The sequence below is a fragment of the Aureobasidium melanogenum genome (genome assembly GCF_000721775.1).
Source record: "Aureobasidium melanogenum CBS 110374 unplaced genomic scaffold scaffold_28, whole genome shotgun sequence".
Classification (NCBI taxonomy): domain Eukaryota; kingdom Fungi; phylum Ascomycota; class Dothideomycetes; order Dothideales; family Saccotheciaceae; genus Aureobasidium; species Aureobasidium melanogenum.
In genome coordinates, this window is record NW_024470080.1 from 240,526 (window position 1) to 267,788 (window position 27,263).

The following is a 27,263-nucleotide window of genomic DNA, read 5'->3' on the forward strand; positions in this document are numbered from 1 at the left end:
AATCGAAGTCGGTAAGATCCAGACTCGGCTTGTCGCACGTGGAATTGGGAAGTAGGGGGATATAAGGCTGGGGACCGTTGCTTCCCACACCACAACGGCCAACATCCATATCAAAACGGTGGATAAAATTACGAGGCAAATGCGCAATCGCACATGACGTGGCTTCTGTTCTCATCGTTATGCAAAAATACTGGTCGCAATAGCCTACACAAGAAAACAGCACAGCTTCTTTTCGTCCACACAACACCTTACCAAGCCTCCCCTGGTAACTCGATCGTAAATTAAACAGTCAGCCTCAAACCGCTAGCCGGCGCTCCGATGGCGCAAATCTCGCACACCTTACAGACCGTACCCTTGTACTGTGCCTGATACTTGACGCCATCGTAAGGGCAGCTTACGCTTTGCTCGCCGCTATAGATTGGTGTGTAGGATGCACCACAAACGTCAAACTCGGCAAACGAGTCATACTCGATCTCGACCGCATCACCGGGTTGACGTTCGCATACAGCCTTAACCTTCTTGGCCTACAAAACAGTGTTAGCTTGGTTTTTGGACATAGCATCAACGATAACTTACATTCTCCTTGAAGCGAGCATTTGTTCCTCTCTCAATTAGCGCGTTGGCGAAGTTGAGTGCACTGCTCAGCTGCTTGTTCTTGTGTGCAAAGTTCATGGCAGTGAACAAAGCCAAGGTCTGATGCTGGGGCTCAATAGCAGGCACTGTGAAGTAAGCTGACAGTTCAAGGGCCCGCTTCTTGTCCTCGTCAGAGAAAGAGCTCAGATCTGTGGTACCCCCAACAAGCTCTCTGCGAGTCAACTCGATTGACATGGCAAGAACATATTGTGCAGCTGTCTGGATCAGCTCCTTGGCCTAGTAAATGTTAGCATCATGAATCTGTGACATGTTCAAATTCAACGTACCTCGTTGACTTGTGCTTGCGACGCAACAGCGTTGACAATCAGGGTCTGCAAAATCTTGCGGAATATTTGAACACCATCTTCGAGTTTGTTCTTCTGCATCGACTGCTTTCCTGCTTGCAGGTCTGTTGTGGTTAGAGTCTCAAGATCGCCAGGGATGAATGGCAGAATCTTTCGTGAATCGGTCTCCTTGAGTGTGCGGCGGACATAGTTGACTAGTGGCGGCAGCTCAGGGTTTGCGGGCAAGAATGTGCGCGAAGCAGTGTAAATCTCTTCGAACCTGGCCTCGAGAGGTTTGAAGTTGACTGCACCAACTTGCCTGTTGAGAAGGTTCATGGCAGACTCGTAAGATCCGGCGGCAACGTGGTCCGCGGCAACTGGTGAGTTACGTGCCCATACGTCTGCTTCGCTGCTACCAGCGCCTGCTTCGACAGTCTCAACGTTGACAAACTCTTCTTCAGCCTCGGCAAAGCTATCGTCGCCCATGTCCCAGCCAGCAGCATCCTCATCATCTTCCTGCTCGATCTCGGCAGTCTCCTCGGGGACTGCGGTCTCAGCCTCAAGGAAGTCAGCGTCATAGCCATTGGTTGCGGGTGCAACTTCCTCGGCACCACCGTCGGCGAGCAATGCTTTCTCGAAGGACGATGCACCAGATGACTTGACGGGCCAATTTGACTGGAAGGTGGGGACAATGACGGGTGGTGTCGCAAGCGGCTTGCCAGTGTCAGGCATAGTGACTTGGTCTTCCGTAAGGCCGGCAGCTTCAAGAATGTTCTGGCACTCCTCCTCCATACCGTTGGCCTTAGCGGTCAAGTAAGCAAGAGGGTATTGGTCAATCTCCTTCAGCATTTCGATTCTGGATTGAACATCACCAAGGTAGAGAGAGTTTTGGAAGCGAGAAGTCATATCGCCACGGTGCTCGGCAATCTTGGCCATTCTGTGTAGCTTTGACTCGTCACCTGTTGACAAGTACAGGAATGAAAGCTTGTCAAAGTTGCGGAGCTTTTGGTAGGTCATTTCGACAACCTGGTGATTGCCATGAGCTAAAGCTTCTGTGCTCAGGCGTTGCCAGAGCTTGGGGCGGTCCAACTCCTTGGCCATCTCGACAGCAACCTCGAGGTTTCCACACTCGATAGCCAGCTCGAATCTGGTTTGGGGATCCTGAACGAATTGGAGAGCAATCTCGGGGTATCCCTTCTTCTGCAAGTAAGAGATGATGCTCTGACCAACAAGACTGGAGTTTTTGATGATGTTCAGCATTTCGTCGTAGTGTCTCTTGACAAGAGCCATCTTGAAGCGGTATTCTGTTGGGTCGATAGTCATGACCTTGGGCTTAGCGGCTCTGTCCAGACAGTAAACACTTCTACCCTTGACGCGGACGAGGTAAACGGTTTGGTCGAGAGTACGAACAATGCCATTGTCGCCGTTCATGAGAGTGTACTTGATGTGGTTGAGGGTCGAGTAAAGAAGGACACCGGTGTCGTCCCAAACGGCGCTCTTGATGCGGATAGTTTCGTGTAGCGTGCTGACCTGTTCTAGGGACTTGTTGACGATGGTTACGTTGTGCTTGCTAAGCAGAGCGGCGTACAATCCGTCAGAGGACCAGACAACATACTTCACACCGTTGACAGCAAGCTCGGCAAGCTGCTTCTTTTGTTGAATGTCGTAAAGTACAACCGAAGTAGGAGTGATGAGCAACAAGCAGCCAGTGCCACCAAAGTAGATGTCGACAGTGCCTGGTGGAGGCTTGATGGTCTTGGTTGTGGAGTTCTGAAGATCCTTGATGTCAATCTGCTGGTTAGGCTGGTTGAATACAGCAAAGCGGTTACGGGCGACGAAGACAGCTGAAGTTGCAGTGCCGCGCAAAGAGTTAGTAGGCTCCACAGCACCAGAAGCATCTCTGGGCAGGTTGATCAACTCGTAGCAACCACCATCGGCAGGTGAGGTAACCAGAACGGCGCGCTCCGCAGGGTTGTATGAGATCGCACGCGGAGGTACCCAGGGGCTGCCGAGCTTCTTGAGTGAGAGCATCGAGGGACTCTCGATGTTCTTTGTGAAGTCGTAGGAGCGAACCTGTTTGTCCTTTGTGATGTAGAAGAGGTTGTTTTGGTAGACGGCCGAAGCAGGACGTTCACGCTCGAGTTTGAAGACCATGACACCGTTGTCGTGACCAGCGGCGAAAAGATTGATCTCAGGATGAGCGGCAATGGTCCAGAATCGATCGTTTTCGCGCTTGAATGACTGCACAGAAGAACGCTTGTTGAGGTCCCAGACGCGCAAAGTCTTGTCCTCACCAACCGAGAGAATCAGGTCCTGGTGGGGGTGGAAGAGAGCGGCTGAGGCGTTTTGGAAGTGGCCTCTGCATGTATCGACCTCCCAAGCTTTTGTTTCGCTCATTCTCCAGAGCTTGATCAAGCGATCATCGCCAGCTGAGACAATAAGCGGCAGGGTAGGATGGAAGGAAACCCAGTTGACACCACGGTCGTGGCCCTCGAGCACAAACTTGACAACTGCGTCTGTGTTGCCGAACATGTCGGCCTGATTTGCGTTGGCGCGGGCCATCTGGTCTTCGAAGGTCATCGATGTGGGAGCCGAGTGCTTCTTGCGGAGGCCTGAAATGTCCCACACGCGAACGGACTGATCGAGCGAGGCAGAAACGACGAGGTCTTCTTTGGGGTGGAACTGAGCACACATGGCATAGTGGTTGTGGCCGGTCATGGTACAGACTGCACACAACTGTTAGAGAAAATCTTGTAGCTTCGAAGGAAGATGGTTGGCGTACTCAGCGAGCGGTTCTGCCAGTTCCAGATGCGGATGGTCTGGTCATCCGAGGCCGAGATGATCCAGGGAAGCTCGTGGTGGAAGAAGACAGTGCGGACATAGTCGAGATGGCCGTTCAGGGTGAAGAGACAGCGACGAGTCTGAAGCGACCAGACCTTGATCTTGTAGTCGTCACCACCAGATACGAAGAGGGGTTGCGTCTTGTGGAAGTCGACACCTCGTACAGGACCATCGTGTTCTTCAAAGCGGTCGATCAAGGTGCCCATACGGTAGTCCCATAGTTGAATGGTTGAAGAGTGCAGAGAGACGAGAATCCATGGTCTTGTGTATGATCAGCATGCTGGCAGGTCTAGGTTGTTTGGATTGGGAAACGCACCGCTTGGGATGGAAGGCAATGCCCTTTGCTCTCGACGACTTGGACTCGAACTGCAGCAAGTTAGACTGGAGGCAAAGGTTGAGGTGCAGTGGAGCGAGCGAACCTTTGTGAGCATGGTGGGATATGTGTTGGACGACATGTTGATGGATGTAATTATAGAGCCGAAGCCGCAGCTTCACACATCGAGGTTCGGGCTGTGCGCAATTGCCAGAGGGAAGCTTGTCGGATGCGCAGCAGCTGGCGACGAGGGAGCGGCAGTTGAGAGGTGAATTGGTGGATTGTTAGAGGATGGGATGGACAGACACAGCTAGGTATCCTTATCCTTACTGCCACGTCTATTTCGCCCTGAATCCATCCCTGACACGCAGCGGCTTCTCCACGCTTGCCAAGCCCGCCCTCCTTCCAATGCCTGCAACCTCCTTCTCTGCTCTTTCCTGCTTGACGATATCTTTTCGAGGAGTCACTTTCTTGTTTGATCTTTGACTCCTTCTATTCAGAATCATGTGCTAGGTGTCCATCAATTGCCGTCAGGACGAGCTCGCCGCAGGCCATCTCTTCGACTAGAGTCTCTAAGCTTCCCCAGCATTCGTCCATGCTCCGCCAGCGTCATAACCTCGAATCAATCAGATTTACAATGTTCAGCAAACTCTCGCGCGCCTTCTCATCCTAATAGTCTTCTAATTTCCTGTTTTGTTCACTTGCACTGAGCGTCTTCGACAACGAACAACGCCGTCTCGTCTGACTGTCATTGCATGATGCCGCCTCCTGCCTCCAATTCTCTGTTCCCGTCTATCTCGCCGTATCCTTGATTGAGCCTCTGCTGCTACCTGTCTTTCACAAAACTTCCAGGCTTGCTCAAGATTATGGCAGGCCATGTTGCGATCGAATCGCGCATTCTCTCGTCGCCCTTTGGATCTACCCATTCCGCCGAACATGCGTCACTCTATGCGCCAGAGCATTCTTCGCCAACCAAGCCCGCTCCAGTCCCACAGCACAACTTCGACTTCGACGTGGAAGAACTGTCAGACAGCGATGTCGATTATCCTCATGACGCCCAAGTCTTGCATCCCTACGAGTTGGAAGAGGTCGACACTCCTGTTCCAGACCACGGTCATGTCAGTCCACCATCAGATATGAATGAAGGAGATGATGAGGATACACAAGATTCTGATTCTACTGCCTTCGCTCGTCAACTGCGTCGTTTGCGCTGGAAACCCGCATCTCGACCTCACGCCTCCACTGGGTTATCACCCGCCCAGACAAATTCTCGCAAGCGATTACGATCAGAGGCTATAGACACCGACACCAACTCGGATGGCTTTGACAGTTCCCACGCACGATCCGAGCCCCCAAGGTTGCGCCGGCGTATACAAAAACCTGACAACACACTCACTGTTACCACCCCTTCAGACATGAGCGGCGCATCTGCCCCACGAGTAACCACCACTGGTCCCATGTCTGGCGACCTGATGGATGTTGATGAACAAGCCACCTAGGTTCTCAACCATGTTGCTTCCATCTACGCCTAGTTTCTACGATTTTGCATTTATGAGCGTCCTTTTATATACCCAATCTGCGTCAGCCTTTTATCGACACATCGATCACCTTTTCAAATATGATATCAACCTTTCACACTCCTCTTCGGCTTGCTCTCTCAACTGAATTACGTCTATGTATCTGTGGTTTGATTCACTGCTTGTATGTAAGCTCACGCTCCCGTCCTATTGGCGTCACGGGTCCGAATCCTCATAAACTTGCTCAACCCACCTCCGTCTCGCGTCACGGATCGGTTACGAAGCACCAGGCTGCCATATAGCAACTTATGTCAGCAGGCCCTCGTTTCCGACTATATAAACACCCTCGACCCCCTGTTCATCCTTCCATCTTTTCATTCACGACCTCCACCAGAGATTCTGGCTGCACATGTCTATGATGGTACGTATCCCTTCCTTTCCATGCACCAAACTTCTGTCACAACAGGCTCCACGTCTTCGTCGTGTGACAGACTAGTACGCGCCCGACTTGAGGGATGAGGAGGGGCATTCTCGTGATAATGTCACCGGCCCGTTACCTTAGGGCGATGGGGAAGCTAAGTCAAGAAGGACCCCGCGGGCGCCTTTGAGCCTCTAACACTGTAGATACTGCTATTTATTTTATCGGTGCTCGTGTTCACTGTTCGCCATACTTTTTGCCATTTACTTGACCACGTACGACTAACGCCGTAGGTACTGCTATCTTGGTGTACAGGTGCTCGTGATCACTGATTAACATTTAATCTGCCATTTGCTTCTTTACTTCTGCTAACGCCGTAGGTACTGCCATTTATTTGCTTTTCTAATTTATATCGCGGACTTCATTGCTCTTTTGGTCTGCGGACCGAGAGGTAAAGAAGTTCGATGCGTCTGACATACAATACGTAGACTTGTGTGCAGACAATCACGGTATGGCAGCAACTGTGGCCTCTTCTGATGTTGTTGTCGCATATGTTATAGGTGTACGAGAATGCGAAGCTGTCTTGACCAAGACTTGTTGCTGGGGGAGCCACCCTGATATACCTCTTGACATCGCTCAACGAGCGCATATGGCCTTTTGGGCGCGCCTTTACTGCGATAGTCTGTCCAAACACGATCCTGTCTGCTGTTTGGTGTGCAGTAAGTAGAGAAGTCACTGATTGGAGGATAGATGGCTCTTCGAACATGATGTTCGGAAAAACGCCGTGGAACCCATGCATACTTGTCGCATTGATCACGATGAATTTGAACACAAGGCTAACCAGAAATCACGATCTTTTGAGCTCTTTCACTACTGCCTAACGAGTTGATACCCACTAAGCAATCGTCTTTCAAAAGCAAGCTGGCATTCACCATGTCGTTGCCTGTACTCGACTGCAAGTGAAAGGCCACGAAAGGGTAGGTCTAGATGACGTGGGGGTTTCGACAAGGGCCAGCGGCGTTGATTGGCCAGATGTCGCCAGCAGCACAGCTGTCCCGACTCCCTCCCCAGACAATCTACGGAGAGCAATAACATAGACCTTCTTATAACCCGGAGCTGATTACACCTTGTTCCGCCGCAGCTTCTCGCCGTCGGCTACATCTATCAGCACTATGGCCAACCCTCAAGGATACCCTGCCCAGGGCTATTCGCAGGAAGAGTACGATCAATCGCAATCTGGCACCCCCGTGCCCGCTCCCACTCAAGCACCAGCAAGGAAGAAGAGAGCCTATGCCGGCCAGGCTTTCGAATTCGGCGCCGGTGCCAATGCCGGCGCGCCCGCGACACAGACACCTCCTCCTGCCGCTGCCTACGGTGCCGCTCAACCCGCTGCCGGCTACGGCTACGGTGCCCCCGTCCAACAGCCCGCAGGCTACCCTGATCCTCAACAGCAGTCCGCCGCAGCATATGGCGCTCCTGCCGCTGGGTACCAACCTCCAGATGCCTATGGCGCCGCCCCCGGAGTGCCAGGCATGACACAGCAATTCGCGCAGATGGGCATGGCACCGCAACAACAGCAGCCCGCACAAGCTCCTCAGCAACCTGCTCCTGTCGCCCAGCGTCTGAATCCTCTCCAGCCTGTCGACATTAGCGTTCAGGGCGCTCCTTTCCATGTTTCAGATCTGGATCTGTCTCCTCCCCCTATCATTCTGCCTCCTAACGTACGTCTGTCCCGCTCTTGTCTTGACTCGATCACTGACACATGCAATAGTCCAGCGTGACCCCCTCACCCAACGCCAATTGTCCACCTAAGTATGTCCGCTCGACATTGAACGCTATTCCCTCGACAAACTCCCTCCTCAAGAAGTCCAAACTTCCTTTCGCGCTAGTCATTCAACCTTACGCTACCCTCCATGATGCCGAAGACGATGTACCTGTTCAGCCCGACCAGGTGATCGCAAGATGTCGCAGATGCCGTACATACATCAACCCCTTCGCCACGTTCCTCGATCACAGCCACCGCTGGCGCTGCAACATGTGCAACCTGACCAACGACGTTCCCCAGGCTTTCGATTGGGACAACATGAAGCAGCAAGCTATCGACCGCTGGCAGCGACCTGAGCTGAACTACTCGGTCATGGAGTTTGTTGCTCCTCAAGAATACATGGTCAGAGCTCCACAGCCTCTAGTATATCTATTCCTGTTCGACGTCAGTGTCGCTTCGGTTCAGAGTGGTCTCCTGGCAACTGCCGCACGCTGTGTCGCCGAGTCGCTCGATCGCATTCCCAATGCCGACCGCAGAACTCGTCTTGCCTTTATGGCCGTCGACTCGAGCTTGCACTACTTCACCATCCCTCGCGACGACAGCGGTGTCACCGACTCAAACATGCTGGTAGTAAGCGATCTCGACGAGCCTTTCCTTCCCACACCCGATAGTCTCCTCGTAAGCTTGGCCGATTCGCGTCAAAACATCGAGACTTTCCTCGGAAAGCTACAGTCCATGTTCCAGAGCACCCAGAACGGTCTCTCCGCCATGGGCTCGGCTATGCGTGCTGGGCACAAGATGATTTCTCATGTTGGTGGAAAGATGGTCGTTTTGACTGCTTCTCTGCCCAACCACGGTTACGGCAAGCTTGACATGAGAGAGGACAAGAAGCTCCTTGGAACAAGTAAGGAGAGTTCCTTGCTTCAGACCGCCAACGCTTTCTACAAGAGTTTCGCAGTCGAGTGTTCAAAAACTCAGGTTTCGATCGACATGTTCCTCTTCTCTTCACAATACCAGGATGTCGCATCACTCAGCAACTTGCCTAGATACACTGGAGGTCAGACATATTTCTACCCTGCCTGGAGCGCAGCACGTACCGAGGATGCCATCAAGTTTGCCACAGAGTTCAGCGATTACCTGTCTTCGGAGATTGGTCTGGAGGCCGTCTTGCGTGTCAGAGCCACCACTGGACTGCGCCCAAGCACTTTCTATGGCAACTTCTTCAACCGTAGTTCGGATCTCTGCGCTTTCCCTGCATTCCCTCGTGACCAAGCATACGTCGTCGAGATCGCCATTGATGAGTCAGTCACAAAACAGTTTGTCTGTTTGCAGGCTGGTGTCTTGCACACAACATGCAATGGCGAACGTCGCATTCGTGTCATGACCCTATCGATTCCTACCACACAAAATCTGGCCGATGTTTACTCAAGTGCCGATCAACAAGCTATTGCTGTCTACTTCAGTCACAAGGCAGTTGAGAGAGCTTTGTCCAGCGGTCTCGATGCTGCTAGAGATGCTCTCCAGGCCAAGATTATCGAGCTTCTTCAAACATACAAGAAGGAGCTTGCAGGCGGTAACATGGGTGGCGGTGGTCTCCAGTTCCCTGTCAACCTCAGAGGCCTACCAACTCTGTTCTTGGGTCTCATCAAGAACGTAAGTATTCGAAACTGCAAGGCTGGAAACTATATACTGACATAACCGCAGCTCGGTCTCCGCAAATCTGCCCAAATCCCCAGTGATCTCCGTTCTGCGGCCTTGTGTCTACTTTCGACGCTTCCCCTGCCTCTGATGATCCAGTATATTTACCCTCGCCTGTACTCGTTGCACGACATGCCCGAGACTGCTGGTCTTCCCGATCCGACCACTGGCGCCATTGCTATGCCTCCTCCGCTCAACTTGACTTCAGGCAACATCGTTCCCTTTGGTCTGTACCTCATCGACGACGGTCAGACACAATTCCTGTGGCTTGGACGTGACGCTGTTCCAGCACTAATAATGGACGTCTTTGGCACTGATGACAAGAATGCACTGAAGCAGGGCAAGACTTCATTGCCTATCATAGACAGCGAGATGAACGAGCGCGTGCGTGCCGTGGTCGAGAAGAGCCGAGACCATCGTGCCAAGGGCTGTGGCAGTATCGTAGTACCCTCGCTATATCTCGTGCGCGAAGACGGCGACCCAAGTCTCAGGCTTTGGGCTCAAAGTCTTCTCATCGAAGACCGTGCCGACATGGGTGTCAGCTCAGCTCAATTTATTGGCATGTTGAGAGAAAAGGTGAGCATTTCCTAGGACGAGATGGCGTTTCAGAACACTAACTTTCACCACAACAGGTCATGCAATAAACTTTAGATACCAGCCAGACACAACTGTACGAAACGAGAAGAAATGAGCAGCTGTCCGGACTCTTGATAAACAGTAGAGCGTTCGCGAGCCGAAGATGAAGCGTATAGGCGATATCGAATTGGAAGCGAGACATTATTTGAACGAGAGCACCCAATACCGTGCGGTAAACCTTTCTAGATAAAAGAAGGAAAAGGCGCTTTCGAAACCGATCCATTTCACTCCGATGCCATTGCCCTGATGCAGGAACCACGATCCTTACCACCTGAACATTCAAGAGTGCATGCTACCCGCAAGTTTAAGGAGTAGGAATGGTAGAGCTGAACAGAAAGGCGTCCAGAATGTGGCTCGGGTAAGCATATAGCGAGCTGATATACATAGCTGAGTGACAACCAACAATTGACCAGGGGAGGGCAGCGCAATAGGCAAAATAGGCTTTTGATCGTAACTTTTTCGTGAATTTGCGAGTGGTACCTTGCGGGCAGGTGATTGCTCCGGTGCATCCCCCTCTCTCCACCACGTTTATTGGCGCCTCCCACTTTGAGTTATCCGAGACATTGGCTGTTTTTATCCTTCGCGTGCCTTGAAAGTTGATCGAGGCTTGCTTTGCGTTTACGAGAAAAAGAGGGGCTCAGCGCTTGCTTGCCGTGCCTCTTGCGGGTTCCTTGCACCAGCTTACAGTTCGTTCATGTATACGGAGTACGAGTACAGAGAAATAGGAGATCTGGAACACTGGGCACCCCGGACTTTCTTCTACTTGCCTACCACGAGTCACTTTGTCGAATTGTACACAAGTGACAAGCTGAGCGTGTGGTTGTACAATGGGGCGAGATTTGCGCGTCAACAAGAACAATGGAAGTACGATCATGCATCTCACATTCACACCGGTCGAGAATCGGAGTTTAGGATATCTTTGATACCCGCGGAAGAAGGATGCTGGAAAGAGTGTAAAGTGCGTGTCTTGCGCAATCGCCTCTTGCTCTCTGCGTGTCAGAAACTGTTTCACGACAATGCCTCTCCCACAGTGACATACTTCTACAGTGACAAATGCACAGTTGCTTACGGAACAGAAGGGTGGATGGCCAAGGGAGTCATCTCAATAGGTAAAACTGTTTCCATGAACAACATTCGTAGAAGACAATGTATACACTTGTAGCTATGGTGCGGACGGTATCTAGCACACGGGGTGGGGATTGTTCTGTTTATTCCCACCCGAATAGTCTGTCGCATGACGAAAAGATTGCCACGATGCGAGTTTAGATCAGCGCAAGCAAGCATACGCACATACTAATTTGTTCAGGGGCACGTAACGATCCAGGCCTCTTCTGATTCATGAAAAATGTCTTGCCCTTGCAGCTCCAAAACTCTCCGCATGAGAGATGGCTTGCAAGCCTTCCGAATGGCAACAAAGGAGTGCGATGTGGAGGAGGGGCAGAGAGATGATTTTCACATGATAAAAGTTTAAAACACTCTATTGTGGTACCTGAGATCTGGAGTGGCACGCACGCGCTCGCATGTACTTCCTGCAAGGCATGGGGTTTTCGAACTCGACAGGAGCAAGCGATCCAACCACATAAACGTTCGGTGGATACCGACTCAAGCTGTCAAGGATCATGAATAAGGAGAGGCAGGCGTGCTTGCCGGGAACGCTGCTCTCTGTTCATGCAGGTCAGCGGTGCTGAAAATGGACGGAGGAAGGTGGTTAGCGTTCAGGTGAATCGCGACCTGACGAATCGCCTGGCTTTCAAGACACATCATCGGCATCATCACCATCACTGTGAGAAGCTTGGCCTGTCTGGCACCACGCTGAGTCTTTGTACCTTTTTCGTATCCCCTTCTTATGCGCAGCCTCGACTAGCTTTTGACTCGGGACCTGAAACCTCAGCAGGCCTTGGTAGAAGACTGGGCGAGACGCAATAATCTGACACCTCTGACAAGAGCATGAATGCGATGGTAAGAGCAAGGCACGGATGAAACATGATCGAGGAAAAGCAACTCCGGCTCCGAGGGATGGTATCGAGACTCGAGAGCATCCTTTTGATCACATTGTCATGCTAACGACCCGTTCCATCCCGTTTGCTCTTACTGTTGTTCCTCGTTTTCTCTACTTACTCCCTCCTCCAACGACCTTCACCGTCTTTGTGGCTTGGCGGTGGCCGGGTACCGGTGCCTTGGCCGGGTTTGTTCGCTGGCGATGAGTGGTCACCTCTGAAGCACACCGTATTTGTGGGAAGGGTAAATCGTCTCGCCCGATATTCCATCGAGGCACGTATGATGTGGGGGGTGTGTATGTGTGGTGTGCGTGACCCAAGAGTTTTGTACAGTAGAAGATGGGGCCCGAGCATAACACGGACTGGCCGGCGGCGCGCACGCGTATTCAGTTGCTGATGCTGTCTTGCAGAAAAGGTCAGAGTAGAGGGGTAGACAGGTACATGGACGCATCGGCTTGCGTTTGCCGTAAACTCTGGTTGGTTTGCACCTGAAATATGCACCATCATCATGTACCTTCTTGTACATTGCAGCTGCGCACACCCCACCTCTATTAGTTCGTGTTGAGGGGTACCTTTTGGAGGCCTCTGCGCTCGCTCCCGGCTCTGTTCTGCGCAAGCCTCCAGTCAAGCACAGTGGTAGCCAGGGCGTGGACGGGTACAGGCATGCGGTAGACATCTCGTTGGTTGGTAGGAGAGCTTGTCCGATGGAATGGTTGGCTGCCCGCCTGTCAGTTGGAAACGTTTCGCTCCAGACTTTCTGCATGAGCAAGCGCCCATTCGACATGTTCTCTGCCGATCCGGCGCGGTAGGCAAAGTTTATGGGAGGCATCTGTCCGTGCTCAGATATGCGAGGGGAAGTCATCATCATCTGCAGTCTGCTTTGCCTCGTGGATGCTCTCTTCTGTCCCGCAGTGGGCGCGCTGCTGCCCTCGTTTTGACTCTTTTGCGGCCCTTCTCGGACGCTTGTTCCTGCGCCCTGTCTTGGTCATCGTAACTCTAGTTTTGATCGAGCCCCGGAAACAGTAGATTGTCTGACCGTTGGATCGCCGAGTTACGCTACTCGTACCTTGGATAGCCAACTCTGATTCTGACGCAGCAGCCTTTGGCAGGATCACCAACGTTGCGTGTGGCGGGTTGGCTGCACCTCGCCGCTCTATCCATTACCTTACTATTGCTGCACCTGCTGCTGCTTGCTTATCACCCTTGCGACCCTTTTGCCGCTCTTCTCGTCAGACGAGTCTCCGTCCTCTCTTACGTCTCCTCTACCACGACGCCGTCACATCTTCCATGTCCCATCGATTTACCGTCTCCTAGTTTTGTCGACCCCATGTTCCGTCAACCCCATCATCTTCATGACATGCTCTGACCTGACCGGTACGCCTTTTATATGTGCATATACGTCGGCAATACTGGGGCCGCTCTTGTGCCCCATTACCAACGAATTATTTGCAAGTCTTGATATGACGAATCGACTGATCTGAACAAGCCGGTTAGAAATCGATTTCATCCCAACCCGTCTGGCTTTTTGATACTCGGTCATCGCTCCCCCACCCTCGCGCCAGCCATGTCGACCTCCCAGAACAGCACGAGACCGATGCTTGTACCAAGTAGCAGAAAAAGAAGCAGTAGCACGACCGATGACTACCAACCTACGACGCCGCGACTCAGCGCGCGCTTTTCCGATCAACCCGCCGAAGAGATTCCCACCGAAGACTCGACACTAAATACACCGACCAGACGAAATTTCAAGTTTCCCGCCGACAAATCTAATTCCTCTCAACAAGACGGCGATGGCGCTGGAGTAACTCGCGAAAACTCGCGGCGGTCGGTACATTCGCACCAGTCTAGCGATTCGCAAGACATAGACATGGACGATGGCGATGACGACGGCCATGATCAAGCAGGCTCGGACAATGAAAGTGACGATGACGGAAAGCCGTCTAGGAAGAAGAAGAAGGGCCAGAGATTCTACTGCACCGACTTTCCGCCATGCAATCTCAGCTTTACTCGCAGTGAGCATCTGGCCCGGCACATCCGGTAAGCATATGGTCAAATCCGCTGGAAGAAGATGCAATACTGACAAGCGCCAGGAAACATACTGGCGAACGCCCCTTTGAATGCCACTGCTCCCGCCGCTTCTCTCGACTCGACAATCTGCGCCAACATGCCCAGACAGTACATGTTAACGAGGAGATACCTGGTGACTCCCTAGCAGCGACTGGCACCAGGTTCCAGAGACAGATCCGAACAGACCGCGTACGTCCACAGAACGTGAGACCTAGAGCATCGACTGCTGGTAACGGTGGACACAGCGCGTACAGCAGAGGGCACAGCAGAAATCTGTCAGCTTCTAGCGTCCTCTCAACTACATCGAGCCTGGCCATGTCGGATATTGGAGAGAGTCGTCCACGCCCGTCTCCTTTGATGTTGAACCAGGACCCCGTGGCAAGGGCGAGACTTAGCCTGGATACCTTCAACCCAGCGATTCCCAACAATGGTCCTCAGTTTGGTTACTACCAACAGTCGCCTAGTGGATACAGCTCTCCGACCTCGTCCAACTTCTCTACTGGCGAAGGCAGCCCTAGATTCCAAGCCACCATGCAGTCACCATCGCTCCCGATCGCCAGGTCATCCTTCTACAACGGCACTAGAACACCCTCTCGTCGGTTATCTGTACCATCCGGCGTCAGTCCTTACTCACCACAAACTGCAACCTACCAGCCTGTTTACTTTGCCCCGCTTCCTTCCGGTCCGACTCCTCAGTACTCAAACACAAACATGGTCGCTAGTCCCACTGCCTCAACATTTTCCAACCACCGCCGTGCTGAGTCTGACGCAGAGCTCGAGTGGAGGAGGAGAACATGGCATCCTAGCACTCACGCAAACTATGCCAGTCGTCCTGCAACTAGTGGTCTGGCTTACAACCAGACTCCTGACGATGCTGCTCCTGCTCTTGCCTCCCAGCCGGCAGCAAGTCAAGTCACCAGACTTCCCGGTATCGAAAGCTTCGACCATGCGCCTCCCCCTCCTGTTGTCCCGTCACGCAATGCCACCAGTCCTGTGCAGATTGAACCTGCGCGTCGTTCATCTATACTCGCAGGGCCGGTTGAGCCTTCAACTTCAGCTCCTGGAGACCGAAGAAGCACAGGGTGGGAGCACACTCTCCATCATGGTCTAAACAGATTGGAGATTGCTCACCCCCCTGTGGATCCGTCTCGAATACTGCCAAGCCAGCTACCGATTGAACCCCGTCTTGAACAGCCTCAACAGCCTGCTCCTGGGTATGCATTGCCTCAGTTGCAGCCACCTGCGGATATACGTCCGGTCGCCGATGACCGTGCAAACAAGCGCCAAGCCTGGTACGGTGGTCCGATGGGGCCTCCCCAAGGGAGTCAGCCGATCATGATCGCGCATCGTACTTCACCAGAATCCAGTAGCAGCGAAGGCATCCCCACGCCTTCAACTTCTCAAGGCAGAGAACTGCATCCGGCTATCATGCACGCAAATGGCATGGTTGAGCTGCAGCCTCCGGATGCTATGCTGACTGATGAGCAAAGAGCTCTTCAGGCGCATTATCAGGGCAAACCCGAACCCACCAGGGCAGACTCTGGCTTCCACAGCTACTTGCATATGCCTGGTCAAGCACATCCTGTGTATGTCATGCAAGCTGGTCACAATATGCAGGTTCAATCTCCTGAATGGCGTCCCGCGCCTGTCAATCCTCGAGCCAATCCCGATATGGGCAGACTTGAAGCACTTGTGGCTGTTGCCACAAGCGAGAATCGAGCTGTGGAACACCGCAGTTGATCTCAACCGCTCGCCTCACAAAGCAAAACATCAAACACCGTTCCTTTCTATCCTCGACATCCACTCACACCTACAACTAATGTTTCATAATTTGATGAAACTCCCCGAGAAACGACCACGACCCGCGAATGACCTTTGATGACCTCCCCTGCGAATTTCGTTTTCGAGCGTTGATTTCTTGATTTTATCTTTCTGCTATTTACTACGTGCGAGCGTGTTCTTGCTATGCCTTTCACCCATTCCCCGAATACCCTTCTTCCCCCCCTTTTTTGTTTTCTTCCTTGCAAGCACACCAAGCGCCATCTATTGTCTTCTTCAACTCTTGTCTTTTTGGTGCGGTTTCAGTCAAGTTATTATTTCGATACCCTGATACCCCACTGGTTTTTTTTATGATTTTCTCTTTCTACTACCCTTTTCTGTTGTTTCTTCCCATGCTTGTCTACCACGCACGATCTATGAATTTTCTTTTTAGCTTAGTTTCCCTCACTTCTACTGTGGTTGACATCAAATATATGCTTTTCTCCCTTGATTATGTCTTGCTGCTGAGATCTTTGTTGTAACGATGAAGAGTGATTGCTGCCTTTCGGCACATGCTTGGGTGCCTCTGCCTCCAAGCACAAGTAGATACTGCAGTCAGTTGAATGTGAAGTTGAAGCTGTAGTTGAACTCTTATCCTTTGGGATTTCTATGATAATCCTATCTACTGACTGATTATGCATCTACTCCTTTCTTCTTCAACAATAGCTACTTTCCGTAATGTCCATCTTACTGATTCGATGGAATGAAGATGCGCCTCTTATGCAAACGCCGAACAATGCCAAAGAACATACTGATATAACCCGACCCAATCCGCCCAAACGCCATGCTTTTTCCTTCTCAAATCTAAGCCCAAAACAAAAACTGACACTTCAGAAGGGGAAGAAGAATGCAGAAAAACGGCTCAAGCCATCACACCGGCCAAGCCCTCACGCATGCGTTCGACACCTTTGATACCTACACCCTTCAATCTGCCCAGTTCACCTACATGTCTGATCTCGTCGTCCATCTCGCAAAGTGCATTGACGATCATTTCTGCCTTCTTGGCACCCACGCCTTTGAGCAGACGGATTTGAGCGACGTCACGGCTGTTGATGATACGCAGGATGTGCTTGGAGCGTGGGGTCTGGTCGGGTCCAGTGTTGATGAGTGAATGTGCCAGCTCATCTTCTGAATCAGAGTCTGCACTGTGTCGTTGCGAACACGCTTGAGGTGCTGCTGCTTCGTCGCGGAACACGCTGAGGTTTCGGCGGATGGCGGGTCTACGTGGTTTCGCGCGTTGGTGATTGTCAAACACAGACTCGTCCTCGTCGTCTTGATCGTGCGCATCGGGTTGGTAGTCGTCGTCGTCGCCGTCATCAGCCATCAAAGGCACTCCACCGCCAGATTTTGGTCTGCGTTCCTCTTCTTTGCGGTTGATCTTCTCCTGCAGCTTGAGCATCTTCTGCGCCAGCTTTTGGTTGTCTGGGAAGTAAGGTAATGCGAGCTGGTACATTTTGAGGGCGCTGACTTCTTCACCGCGCACGGTGTGCTGTTTGGCCATGAGCAGGTACTGTAGGCCCTCCGCGCGTGCTGATTCTTGGTCGATGACTCTACGCTCCAAAGCGATCAATCGTGCTTGTACGTCTGGTGAGATTTCTGTTCCTGCTGGAAGCTTTGCGCTAAGTGCCTGCTCGGCTAGCTTTTCGGCCACCTTCCTCTCGATGAGCTCTTCAATTGACTTTTGTGACATGGTCTCTGGTCTGGCTGCTACAGTCGACTTGAGCACCTTCGACGGTCTGTTAATAGTTGGTACAGCTTCACTACTAGTGCGCTTCTGTGCCTCAGCGGTACGCGGGTGGCCTTGTCCAGAGAGGTGGCCAGGGCGCGAAATGGCAGTTGTCTTGGGCTTATCAGAATAAACAGAGAAAGCCTTGACTGGCTTCTCGATCTTGTCCTTTTCGGCTTGCTCCTTGCTAGGGACAACGTTGTGTGACAATGCTTTTGGCCTCAAAGGCTGGCGGTTAGCCAGAGGTACTGAAGGAATTCCAGACTTGGATTCAGGCTTTGGTGCAGTGCGGAAGAAAGGTCTGTTTTCGACTTCGTTGACTTCAATCTTCTTTGTTCGGTTCGCAAAGTTCAAGGAGCTGAGAGTATCAAGGTGGTAGCTTCTGACTGGTGCCAGGTTCAAGATCATGACTGTCAGACCGTTGTTCTGACCAAGAGACAGAATTCGTGTCATCTTGGACTCGCGGTATGGAATGCGACTTTGTTTCTTGCTGATAGCCTCGACGCATTGAGCGAGAACGAAGAGAGACTTGTTGATACTTGCAGACTCGACCATTCTCTCCTTACCATTGTCGGTGCGGCGGTTGTCTTCGGAGCCAGCCAGATCGATGGCGCTTGCTGTGCTTACACGAACCTCGTTGCCAGTTACTTGAGTTACCTTGACGCAGAGAACTGCATGAGAGCGCGAGGAGTGTGCGTTCAACTAGACATGTTGTTAGTGATATGGGCCCGTGGATGTATTGAAAGAAGAGCACACCTTTGTAGCAGAAGTAGAACGGTTGACATTGGCTTGGTCGTAAAGAGATTCAAAGTCCTTGAGCGAGGTGCAAGGTCTCTCGGTCAAGCCAACGACAACCGTCTTGCCATTGTTGTCGCGAATAGGCAAACCAGCAGGGGTGCGCTTCTCAGGGGCTTCGAACAGATCATAGACGCGGTCGTTGTAGATTTCGTAGTAGCTCATGGCGACATCGACTTTGGTATCGCCTTCGGTGTCCTTCTCAATCTTACGACTTCTGCGGTAGATGCTGCTGAGCAAGCGTGGGATGACACCCCTGTCTGCCAGTAATTTTCCACCACGCATGGTGTGCGTCTTTCCGGTTCCTGTGACTCCATATGCAAAGATGGTCACATCAAAGCCCTTGAACAGATGCTTGACGGTGGGAGAAATCTCGTTGTCAAAGACTTGTTGTTGTGTGGCCTGCTGGTCGTAGACGCTGTTGAACTGAAAACTGAAAGCTTCGGCCTCGTTCTTGGGATTCGGGATGCGCACGATCGAGGGAGCAGCCGATGGCTCTGAAGCGGTTGTTGCGGCCTCGACAATAGTGTCCTTCTCCAGTTCCTGCTTGAGCAAGGGTCGGATACGCGCGACGACCCGGACGCTCATGGTTGGCTGGGGGTCGAGGGGGCTGGTTAAAAATGGGGTGGGTGGATGGTCGATACGCCCTGCAGACGTGTCGAAGAATAGAACAAAGAAGAAGAAGAGAAGAATCGAAAGGCCCTCCCTGGGCTGGCCGTGTTGGAATTGGCTTCGCGCGTGCCTCCCTGCTCCTGACTGACGTGAAGCTGCAGGAGCCGTTCGAGACTTCACGCTTTTTCCCCACGCCAGAAGCGATGCGATGTCAACAACACGTCGTTTTCCTCGTCGACCCAGAAACCGTTTTGGCTTTGGCTTTGTGCCCCTTCTCCTTGTTCAAACTTAACCAGCACCCGACTGCTTGCAGGTTGCGACGTCGATTCGACAATTCAGCACTCTGCTTATGCCTGTATGCTCTTCATGTCTTGATGTTTGTCTGCAATCTCGTTCATGGTTTCGCATTTACGATCGCGCTAACCGAGTCGATCCCGCCTAATCGTGCCAACAATCGCGACTTCGATAACCTACTCGATAACCTAACTGTGCCAACGCTTGCCAAAAGCAAACTGTAGTTCGGAACGTGCTCATGACGACTCGCGCTTGCTTGGTGCTACGTCAGGTCCTGAAACCAGGCATCGTGCCGTGTCTAATCGTGTACCATTTCGAGTCGCAGTCACTATGATAATCCTAGGCGAAACAATCTCCTTCAAGATCGTATTTCCGTGTTGCAATCGCGGCTGTTGTTTGACGCAAATATATGAATTGCAATATCATGTGCTCAAGGTATCTATATTCAGCCTATGATTCATTCTATCATATATGAGTATGTCAGGTGCAGACCAAGTCCTCAGCCTCTAAACATTCTATGATGTTGTGGCCTTCTTTACCTGAGCAGGCGTTGGTTTAGCTGCTGCCTTTTGCGGTGCTTTGGCACCAGCGGCCTTGCTACTTGCCGCAGTGCCATTGGATACTGCCGGTTTCTTGCTAGCATTTGATGCTTGAGCTGGCCGCTTCGTCGCTGTTGATGAAGCCGCTGTTCCTGCTTTACTCGTGGCATGTGCTGTCTGCTGCTTCTGCTTGTTCTCAGCTATTTTTTGTACACCTTGTTTGGCTTTTTGCATTGCTAAGGTCGATATTGGTCTTGTGATAGCAGTCTCGGCAGGTGTCATCGGTAAAGACTTGCGAAGGTTCGGTGCAGGCTTTGAAGACGCCGTCTGCGTAGCTCGCATCAATCGCCGTCGTGTCTCTTCGTGTGCATTGTCGATCGTGTTCTTGAGTTTAGGGTCGAGGTTCCGTCCAGCTGTCAACTTCTCTGTTCCATCTGGCAGAGGATGCTGCCGCATGGCTTCTTCCATCTCTCTCTGAGTCCGAGCAGCATCTCGTGTAATCTTCTCTATAGCAGACCCTTTGATTGGTGGACCACCTGCTGATTTCGAGGCATACGTCAGAGCTTGCCGCATGTCTTCGGTCGACTTTGGCGCCTTGGGTGCTTTTCCTGCCGTGAGCAGATTCAATTGCTGCTGCTGAGCCACTTTGTTCAGTAGCGCATCGAAATCGATATTCCCGGGTGCGATGTCTCCGCTCGAAAGTGCTGTTGCAGCAGCAGTGATGGGAGCAAAAATGGCGAGGAATTCCTCCCATCCACCTGCCTTGACTTCGGTGGTGATGAACTTGGCAGTCTTGTTCACTGGTTTAATGACTTTCTTTTCTCCATGACCGTTACCATTTGCAAGCTTTTGAAGTGCAGCTTCTGCTTGCATGGCTTTGATCGGGCATCCGGCAGGGAATGAGCCATGGCGGTAGAAGTGCTCCAGCAGGTAGTCTTTCTCGGTCCAGCGGTTCTTGAGCCATCTCTCAAAGGCTTCGTCGTTGTCGATTGGGATATCGCTGATCTTGAACCGTCTCCAGTACATATTGACTGACTTGGGTGGACGACCCTCGAAGAATGAAGATCGAAGTGTGAATATGTCCTGTCCGAATTGACCTTCCCTGTCTTTTGTGTCAGCTGAGAACGATCAAGTCGAGGAATATAAACACATACGGAACACCCTCGTAAGCAATTGTACAGTCGTATAACCAATTTGTTGACTCCTTTAGACGCTGAAGACAGAATTGCAGTCCGGTTTTGCGAGGCAACAGTTGATGCTTCATATCGCTGATACCTTGTTTGTCTGCCCAGGCCTTGCTTTTCGCCCGAGTAGTTTCGCTCAAGTTTGTGCCTTCTGGGAATATCAGCAGCCACATAGGGTCTTTGGGATTACTGAGTTGGCTCAGATGCCGTTGGAAACGACTCTTGTCCGTCTCCCATTTTCGTGACAAGAAGATGAAGTTGTAGAACTGGGCACCCCAACCGAAGATGGGGACGTTCTTCAGAGATTCTTTCAAGATGATATAAATTCGTCCATGCATCTTGTTGGTGTATGCAATCCACCAGAGGTATAGCCAGTCCGTATAAAGCTACTTGGATCAGTATCGGCACTTTTTCTCCATGGTTTTTCCCGGAAGCATACCTGATGGTTGGCCATCATGACAAGTCTGTGAGGAAAGTTGCATCGAAGACTTCCATCTTCCATCTGATATAGTTGATCCTTCATACTCTCGTCTCCAGTGACTCTGACAGCAGTAGGCGCCCACCATTGAGTCATGGTCGCAGTAAGGACAGCAAAAGACTCTTTAGTCCATGCCATGTATCCATCGTAGAACTTAGGATCAATGAGCTTCAACGGAGCACCAATGAATTGCGAAGCGCTTATACTGAACCGCAGTATGCTAATCAGACACGAATCCTCGAAAACATATTTACACCCTACTTACGCCAAAACTCCTGAAAGGAAGGTTGATGCAGCAGAGAAGGCTCTCTCAGCCTGTCCCATGGCACCATGTTGAGGTGGCCCTGCTGGATGTTGATCTCCAGCTTTTGACTTCAAAATATCGAATCCTGCCCCCAGCAAAGTATCGCCAATGGCTTTCGAAGCTGCCTCGACATGCGGTCTCGACATTTTTACTTCGATAGAATCGCAAAGATTGAGGAAACATCGAACAGCCACAGATCAGCTATTCATTTGATCGGACACGAAGCGAGTGACTTCGAGGCCTTCAGACCCTGGCTCCGGCAGTGGCAGCATTCCTGCTTTTCGACGAGTTCTTTCGTCGACTCGCGTCAGCAAGCGACGTGCGATGAGGCAATGTCGCACGGTGCCGGTGCCAAATCGAGGTTTGAGCTGCATTTCTCAGCCACGACCAACCTGATTCGCGCCCCGCAAGGAAAAGTAAAATGACGTGTGGTTCATGAGCCGCTTTTTCGATTCGAGTCCAGCCACCCTACCTTGCTCAAGTGCCCTTTAGATCTCGAGATCGCACCCTTCTTCCTTCGAATTCCACGTTTAATACCACACAAGCCTACCGCGGAGCTTTTACTTGACATTTTCTTAAACCAAGAGACCTCCCCTGCCTTTGGAATCCTACCACTGTTCGAATAAATATAAGCATCTGTCAGGAAACACAGTTCCAAAACCCAACAAAACTCGATATGGCCAACGCTCCTTCCGCGACTCGTCCTCACACCAACCAATCGCGAGCCACCAACGGCGTAGCCAGGACGAACGGTGCCCCTCGTGCGAACGGAGTAGCTCGAACAAATGGTGTAGCTGCTGGTAAAGCAGCCGCATCTCGTCCAGCAGCCAGAGCAAACAGTATCTCTTCTCAGGGAGATACACCTGTGAACGGAGTCGGCTCAGCATACGCTATCATGGCCAACCGAATCGCAAACCGTGTTGCTGAGATGGCCGAGAGCATCACATTCGTCGAGAGGTATGTTCACACGACCTGAACAATATCAAGTTTTATATCGCTCATACAAAATACAGACCAAAGCCGCAACAAAATGGACAAATCTTGAACGAAGAGCCAACCGAGAAGAAGCGCCCTCGCAAGCTCGAGATGCGCCTCGATACCGGAAACGATGTCAGCTTCAGCGCCCCTTTCCTCGACAACACACTTCAGAAGATGCTCGCACTCCAAAACCGCATGCTCAAGAGCACAGCAGACCTGTCGAAACAAGAAGGTGTGGATGAAAAGATCATCCGAGAATCGGCTGCTCAGAGCGCAGAACTGAGTCGTATCATTGCTCTTATCTGTGCGGAGAAGGCTCGTCAAGGAGCTTAGAGTTTTCCCCTTGTCTCGGAGCGCGGAGAACAACAGCACGCATCGATGTTTCCTTATTTTATTTAATCTAATGACGAAGGGCTATGGAAGGGCATGGTTTATTGCTCAGGTTTATTTGCTTGGCCGCGGACGATCTGTCTCTGTATCAATACCACGTATCAGGCGTTCTTATATTTCTGAATCACAAACATTCATTCTACCAATCGCTTCTTGTGCCTATTGCCGCGCTCCTGAGTAGGATTCAGAGGAGTAGATCTTACCGGCCCCTCACTCCTACCAACTCTGCTTGCCCGTAGAGTTCACCGGCCGTCGATCGAGTCGCGTGTTGTTGCACGAATGGGCCGCTACGTAACCTAGACGGCTGTCCAACCGTCGGCCACAACGGTTTGTCTCACTCTGCCGTGTGACATCTCGTGCCACTCCTCCACGTCTTTTTGATGCGTTGCGCCACACTTTACGTCACTTTTGCGACGTCCTTTCCACGTAAATGTTCCGTTATCCTTGTACACATACGCCAGCCCCCCAGATCGCTGCCAGGTTTGCGGGAAGAGTTGCAAGGGATGCTTATGCACAGTGATGCTCTTTGCTGGCAAAAGATGCGTCTGGATCATTCGTTTCCTCTCTCGATCACGGTAATTTGCTGGTTTGTGCTTTCTCTTTGCTTCTTGATCTCTTCATCTCTAAACTTCCTTTCTGTGATTTTGCAATCTGAAGCGTGCATAATTGATATATCGAAATAATGGCGAGCTTCATCACGAATTACATACAAAATACTGCCATGGGCATGCTGTCCAGCGGCATTACCGCTGCTGGAAATGTAGCTGGTAATGCTGTTGGCGGTGTAGGCACCATGATTCAAAGCAGTGGACAAGCTGTTGGCAGTGGTACGAGCCTCATCTGATCTAACACCGTCCAAAGTCATCCTCTTTCTAACACGTATTCACAGGCATTGAAGGCAGCATCAAGAACTGGGGAGACTACATCAATAGCTACGGCGATCGCGCAATCGCCGCAACAGCACCAAACCCAGGCTCTGGACCAACAGCAGTCAAGAAGCAAAAGGCTCTCCCTGCACCAGCCAAAGGAGCAGGCGCAGTCGCGAAACAGAAAGCACTACCTGCTGCTCCTTCCTCAGCACAAAAGGCTCTTCCTGCTCCTGCATCCAAGCCCAAGACACTGTGTGCAAACACACCTTCTTACGCAGGCGCAGTTAAGAAAACAGCTGCGTCTGCAGCATCAAAACCCAAGAGTGCGGTTGGAGGAGGAAGCCCTGTGCCTTCTGTTGGTGGTCTACCCAAGCCTTCTGCACCAAAAACTTCGTCTCTGCCTCCGGTCAATCCTAAGCCCTTGTCTCTGCCTCCTGTCAACCCTAAGCCCTTGGGCTCTTCAGCAGCAGGCAAAGTCAAGATCAGCCCGGCGAGTAAGCCAAAGACCAGTGGAGGACTACCCAAAGCTCCAGTCGATGGATTGCCAAAACCGCCTGGTGTGAGTGGACTCACTAAAGCTCCTGCTGCTGCGGCGAATGGTCTGCCCAAGGTTACAAGTTTGCCGCCTGCCAATGTGCCAAAGCCTCCTTCGAGCGGAAAGGTGAGGATTGATCCTGCTAGCAGACCCAAGAAGTAATGAAATAGAGGAAGAAGAGGTGGAGAATGCATGATGGCACCAAGGAGCGGATATGGATGCATGAGAGGAAAAAAGGGATATGATTTCTACGAAGGACATACCTCTACATGTACTAATGATGTTTATGACAATGCGTTTACGTTCCATCAATCTTACTTTGTTATATCTATCACAGGAAGTTCAGCAACACTCTTTCTTTCGCAGGTACAGAATGCATACAACCCCAAAACGGAAACTTTCGGCGACTGGAAATTCGCTATTTCCATGCAGCCTCGGCATCTCCATCTCCCCCCTCCACCCTTTCAACCAACCACGACCTCTTGAATTACATCCTCCTCCTTGCTATACCACTATACATTACAATCTCTCACAAAACAATTCAACTACCTCTACGATCGCCAAATAATCATCGATATCCTTCTATATCAACAACAAAATCCCAAAGCAACAATGTCCAAGTCCATCACAGCAAAGGAAGTTCAGGAGCACGCAACCCAGGAGAAGGGTCTCTACATCATCATCGATGGAGGCGTGTACTCGATGGCCGACTTTGTTGATGAACACCCTGGTGGTTCCAAGATCCTGAAGAGAGTGGGTGGAAAAGGTGTGTTCTATTCCTTATCGATCCTTTCCACTCGTCCCTGTCTGTATAGACAGTTGTGGAAACTGTCGTTTGAGAGATGCAGTGCTGATATGACTGGAAACAGATGCAAGCAAGCAGTTCTGGAAGTACCACAATGAGGCTGTGTTGAAGAAGTATCAGCCCAAGCTAAAGATTGGCGACCTCAAGGAGGAAGCCAAGCTTTGAGCACGCGACTTACTATTCGGAGTATGGGTTTTGATCAAGGGATATGGCTTGCTTAGAGGAAACAGAAATCTCACAGCATTGTAGAAGAATAGAACTCTCCAAAGACATAAGATGATGTTCTAATTTCGATGCAAATGCTCAGCTAGAGGGGTATTATACTGTATCAATCAGTACCAAGCAACAGCAGTCCAAGAATAGAAGAAGAGCAAGACAAGGCCACTCTACAGCTCATCATGGCCTGATCCAGCAGAAGGAGCGGGTCTACCAGCATCCTTTTGCAAGTCAACTCCATTCTTCTTTCTCCACTTGTCCCATGTGTTCCAGAAGTCCTTTTCCATGTTCTTGTCCATCTGATCTGGCAACACGACAACATACTCGATGTGCAGTTTTCCAAACTCGGGACCCTCTTCGTGGCGCCAGATTGGCATGCCTTCGTTTCCGAGTACTTCGACTGAGTTTGGTTGAACGACTTGACCACGCTTGCGTGATAGTTGCACGATGTGGCCATCCAAGTGTGTGAGGTTGCGAGTCCAGTCGCCCAGCCATGCCTCCCGTAGACTCAAGACTTCGCGCCAGAACAGATCATCGCCCTTGCGACGGAAGAAAGTGCCATCTGTGCGATCGTGCTTTTCCTCATCCTTGCCCAGCTCCGGCTCTTTCTCTGTAACCTGCACAATAAGGTCGCCAGCAACGTAATCCGGACTCTCGTCTCCTTCGTTTTCGTAGTTGATCCTTGCGCCCTTGGGCATGCCCTTTTCAATGTGCACACTGAAGGTCTCGACTTCTCTGACATGACGAGAGCCGCCGCAGGTCTTGCATTTGTGTTGGATGGTTGTGCCTTTTCCGCCGCATTGATCGCATTGCATTTGCATTTGCTGGAAGATGCCCGGTGCGAGTTGTGCTTTTTGAATGATCATACCGTGGCCCTTGCACTTGCCACAAGTATCTGTCTTGCCGTCTTCAGAACCAGAACCCTCGCATGCTGAACAGATGGCCTGCTTCTCCAATGCAATTTCGTGTTCGGCGCCGTTGTAGAAGTCGCGAAGGGGTACTGAGACACGCACTTCCATGTTAGGGCCTCTGCGTTGACCAGGAGCATGACCAAAGTGACCGCCGCCGCCGAAAAATCGAGAGAAGAGATCGAAGGGGTTGCCTCCTTGACGGTGACCTCCTTCCTTGTGTTGTTTGAGGCCTTCGTGGCCATACTGGTCGTAGATCTTGCGAGTCTCGGGTTCAGAAAGGGCTTCGTAGGCTTCGGCAATTTCGACAAACTTCTTCTGGACGGTTTCATCGCCACTACATTGTCTTTTGGTCAGTGGATGTTCTGAGGTCAGGGGTTTGCAGGACGGAGGCAGGGTGCGACGGACGGGTTCTTGTCAGGGTGGTATTTCTTGCTCAGTGTTCGGTATGCCTTCTTGAGCTCGCGTTCTGATGCATTCTTGTCAATGCCGAGTAGCTGTGCATCGTAGGTCAGCACGGATAAGATAAGTGTAAACAGTTTTTGGATGATTACCTTGTAGTAGTCCTCTGCGCAGAGTGCCACAAGCGGCAGCACGCACAGCAGGAGCCATGCGAGTTTGAACAACATGTTTGTCGTCCGAG

General features: G+C 51.4%; 11 protein-coding genes across 11 annotated transcripts; 6 read left to right on the forward strand and 5 right to left on the reverse strand.

Moving 5' to 3' along the window:
- Nucleotides 1-281: 281 nt before the first annotated feature.
- M437DRAFT_69586 (Coatomer, alpha subunit) lies at nucleotides 282-4,189 on the reverse strand (the record flags this gene model as incomplete). The annotated part of the gene is made up of 6 exons (XM_041025306.1): nucleotides 282-524; nucleotides 577-870; nucleotides 921-3,643; nucleotides 3,700-4,019; nucleotides 4,075-4,124; nucleotides 4,178-4,189. 6 exons carry the CDS (start codon nucleotides 4,187-4,189, stop codon nucleotides 282-284), a joined length of 3,642 nt encoding a protein of 1,213 aa, XP_040875944.1.
- Nucleotides 4,190-4,937: 748 nt separating this feature from the next.
- On the forward strand, nucleotides 4,938-5,570 carry M437DRAFT_58283 (uncharacterized protein; the record flags this gene model as incomplete). Its single annotated transcript, XM_041023378.1, has 1 exon — nucleotides 4,938-5,570. The coding sequence occupies one exon, from the start codon at nucleotides 4,938-4,940 to the stop codon at nucleotides 5,568-5,570; it is 633 nt and encodes a 210-aa protein (XP_040875945.1).
- A 1,968-nt stretch (nucleotides 5,571-7,538) lies between these two features.
- On the forward strand, nucleotides 7,539-10,060 carry M437DRAFT_58414 (uncharacterized protein; the record flags this gene model as incomplete). Its single annotated transcript, XM_041023398.1, has 3 exons — nucleotides 7,539-7,727; nucleotides 7,778-9,424; nucleotides 9,476-10,060. The coding sequence occupies 3 exons, from the start codon at nucleotides 7,539-7,541 to the stop codon at nucleotides 10,058-10,060; spliced, it is 2,421 nt and encodes an 806-aa protein (XP_040875946.1).
- A 1,522-nt stretch (nucleotides 10,061-11,582) lies between these two features.
- Nucleotides 11,583-13,263, reverse strand: M437DRAFT_69589 (uncharacterized protein; the record flags this gene model as incomplete). Its single annotated transcript, XM_041025307.1, has 5 exons — nucleotides 11,583-11,760; nucleotides 11,932-12,039; nucleotides 12,224-12,501; nucleotides 12,617-13,082; nucleotides 13,169-13,263. The coding sequence occupies 5 exons, from the start codon at nucleotides 13,261-13,263 to the stop codon at nucleotides 11,583-11,585; spliced, it is 1,125 nt and encodes a 374-aa protein (XP_040875947.1).
- A 706-nt stretch (nucleotides 13,264-13,969) lies between these two features.
- M437DRAFT_58276 (uncharacterized protein) lies at nucleotides 13,970-15,909 on the forward strand (the record flags this gene model as incomplete). The annotated part of the gene is made up of 3 exons (XM_041023376.1): nucleotides 13,970-14,139; nucleotides 14,193-15,184; nucleotides 15,251-15,909. The coding sequence occupies 3 exons, from the start codon at nucleotides 13,970-13,972 to the stop codon at nucleotides 15,907-15,909; spliced, it is 1,821 nt and encodes a 606-aa protein (XP_040875948.1).
- A 940-nt stretch (nucleotides 15,910-16,849) lies between these two features.
- Nucleotides 16,850-19,096, reverse strand: M437DRAFT_58333 (kinesin-domain-containing protein; the record flags this gene model as incomplete). The annotated part of the gene is made up of 3 exons (XM_041023381.1): nucleotides 16,850-17,151; nucleotides 17,212-18,415; nucleotides 18,470-19,096. The coding sequence occupies 3 exons, from the start codon at nucleotides 19,094-19,096 to the stop codon at nucleotides 16,850-16,852; spliced, it is 2,133 nt and encodes a 710-aa protein (XP_040875949.1).
- A 1,748-nt stretch (nucleotides 19,097-20,844) lies between these two features.
- Nucleotides 20,845-22,065, reverse strand: M437DRAFT_58339 (acyltransferase-domain-containing protein; the record flags this gene model as incomplete). The annotated part of the gene is made up of 4 exons (XM_041023383.1): nucleotides 20,845-21,055; nucleotides 21,108-21,523; nucleotides 21,577-21,820; nucleotides 21,881-22,065. Coding segments are annotated over 4 exons (1,056 nt in total), but the record flags the coding sequence as incomplete, so codon positions are not given.
- A 725-nt stretch (nucleotides 22,066-22,790) lies between these two features.
- Nucleotides 22,791-23,230, forward strand: M437DRAFT_14897 (uncharacterized protein; the record flags this gene model as incomplete). Its single annotated transcript, XM_041018785.1, has 2 exons — nucleotides 22,791-22,880; nucleotides 22,940-23,230. Coding segments are annotated over 2 exons (381 nt in total), but the record flags the coding sequence as incomplete, so codon positions are not given.
- A 739-nt stretch (nucleotides 23,231-23,969) lies between these two features.
- Nucleotides 23,970-24,853, forward strand: M437DRAFT_88192 (uncharacterized protein; the record flags this gene model as incomplete). Its single annotated transcript, XM_041028774.1, has 2 exons — nucleotides 23,970-24,114; nucleotides 24,177-24,853. The coding sequence occupies 2 exons, from the start codon at nucleotides 23,970-23,972 to the stop codon at nucleotides 24,851-24,853; spliced, it is 822 nt and encodes a 273-aa protein (XP_040875952.1).
- A 450-nt stretch (nucleotides 24,854-25,303) lies between these two features.
- On the forward strand, nucleotides 25,304-25,661 carry M437DRAFT_78680 (cytochrome b5; the record flags this gene model as incomplete). The annotated part of the gene is made up of 2 exons (XM_041027030.1): nucleotides 25,304-25,457; nucleotides 25,561-25,661. The coding sequence occupies 2 exons, from the start codon at nucleotides 25,304-25,306 to the stop codon at nucleotides 25,659-25,661; spliced, it is 255 nt and encodes an 84-aa protein (XP_040875953.1).
- A 221-nt stretch (nucleotides 25,662-25,882) lies between these two features.
- Nucleotides 25,883-27,249, reverse strand: M437DRAFT_58216 (DnaJ protein-like protein; the record flags this gene model as incomplete). The annotated part of the gene is made up of 3 exons (XM_041023365.1): nucleotides 25,883-26,957; nucleotides 27,029-27,117; nucleotides 27,175-27,249. The coding sequence occupies 3 exons, from the start codon at nucleotides 27,247-27,249 to the stop codon at nucleotides 25,883-25,885; spliced, it is 1,239 nt and encodes a 412-aa protein (XP_040875954.1).
- Between the last annotated feature and the right edge of the window lie 14 nt (nucleotides 27,250-27,263).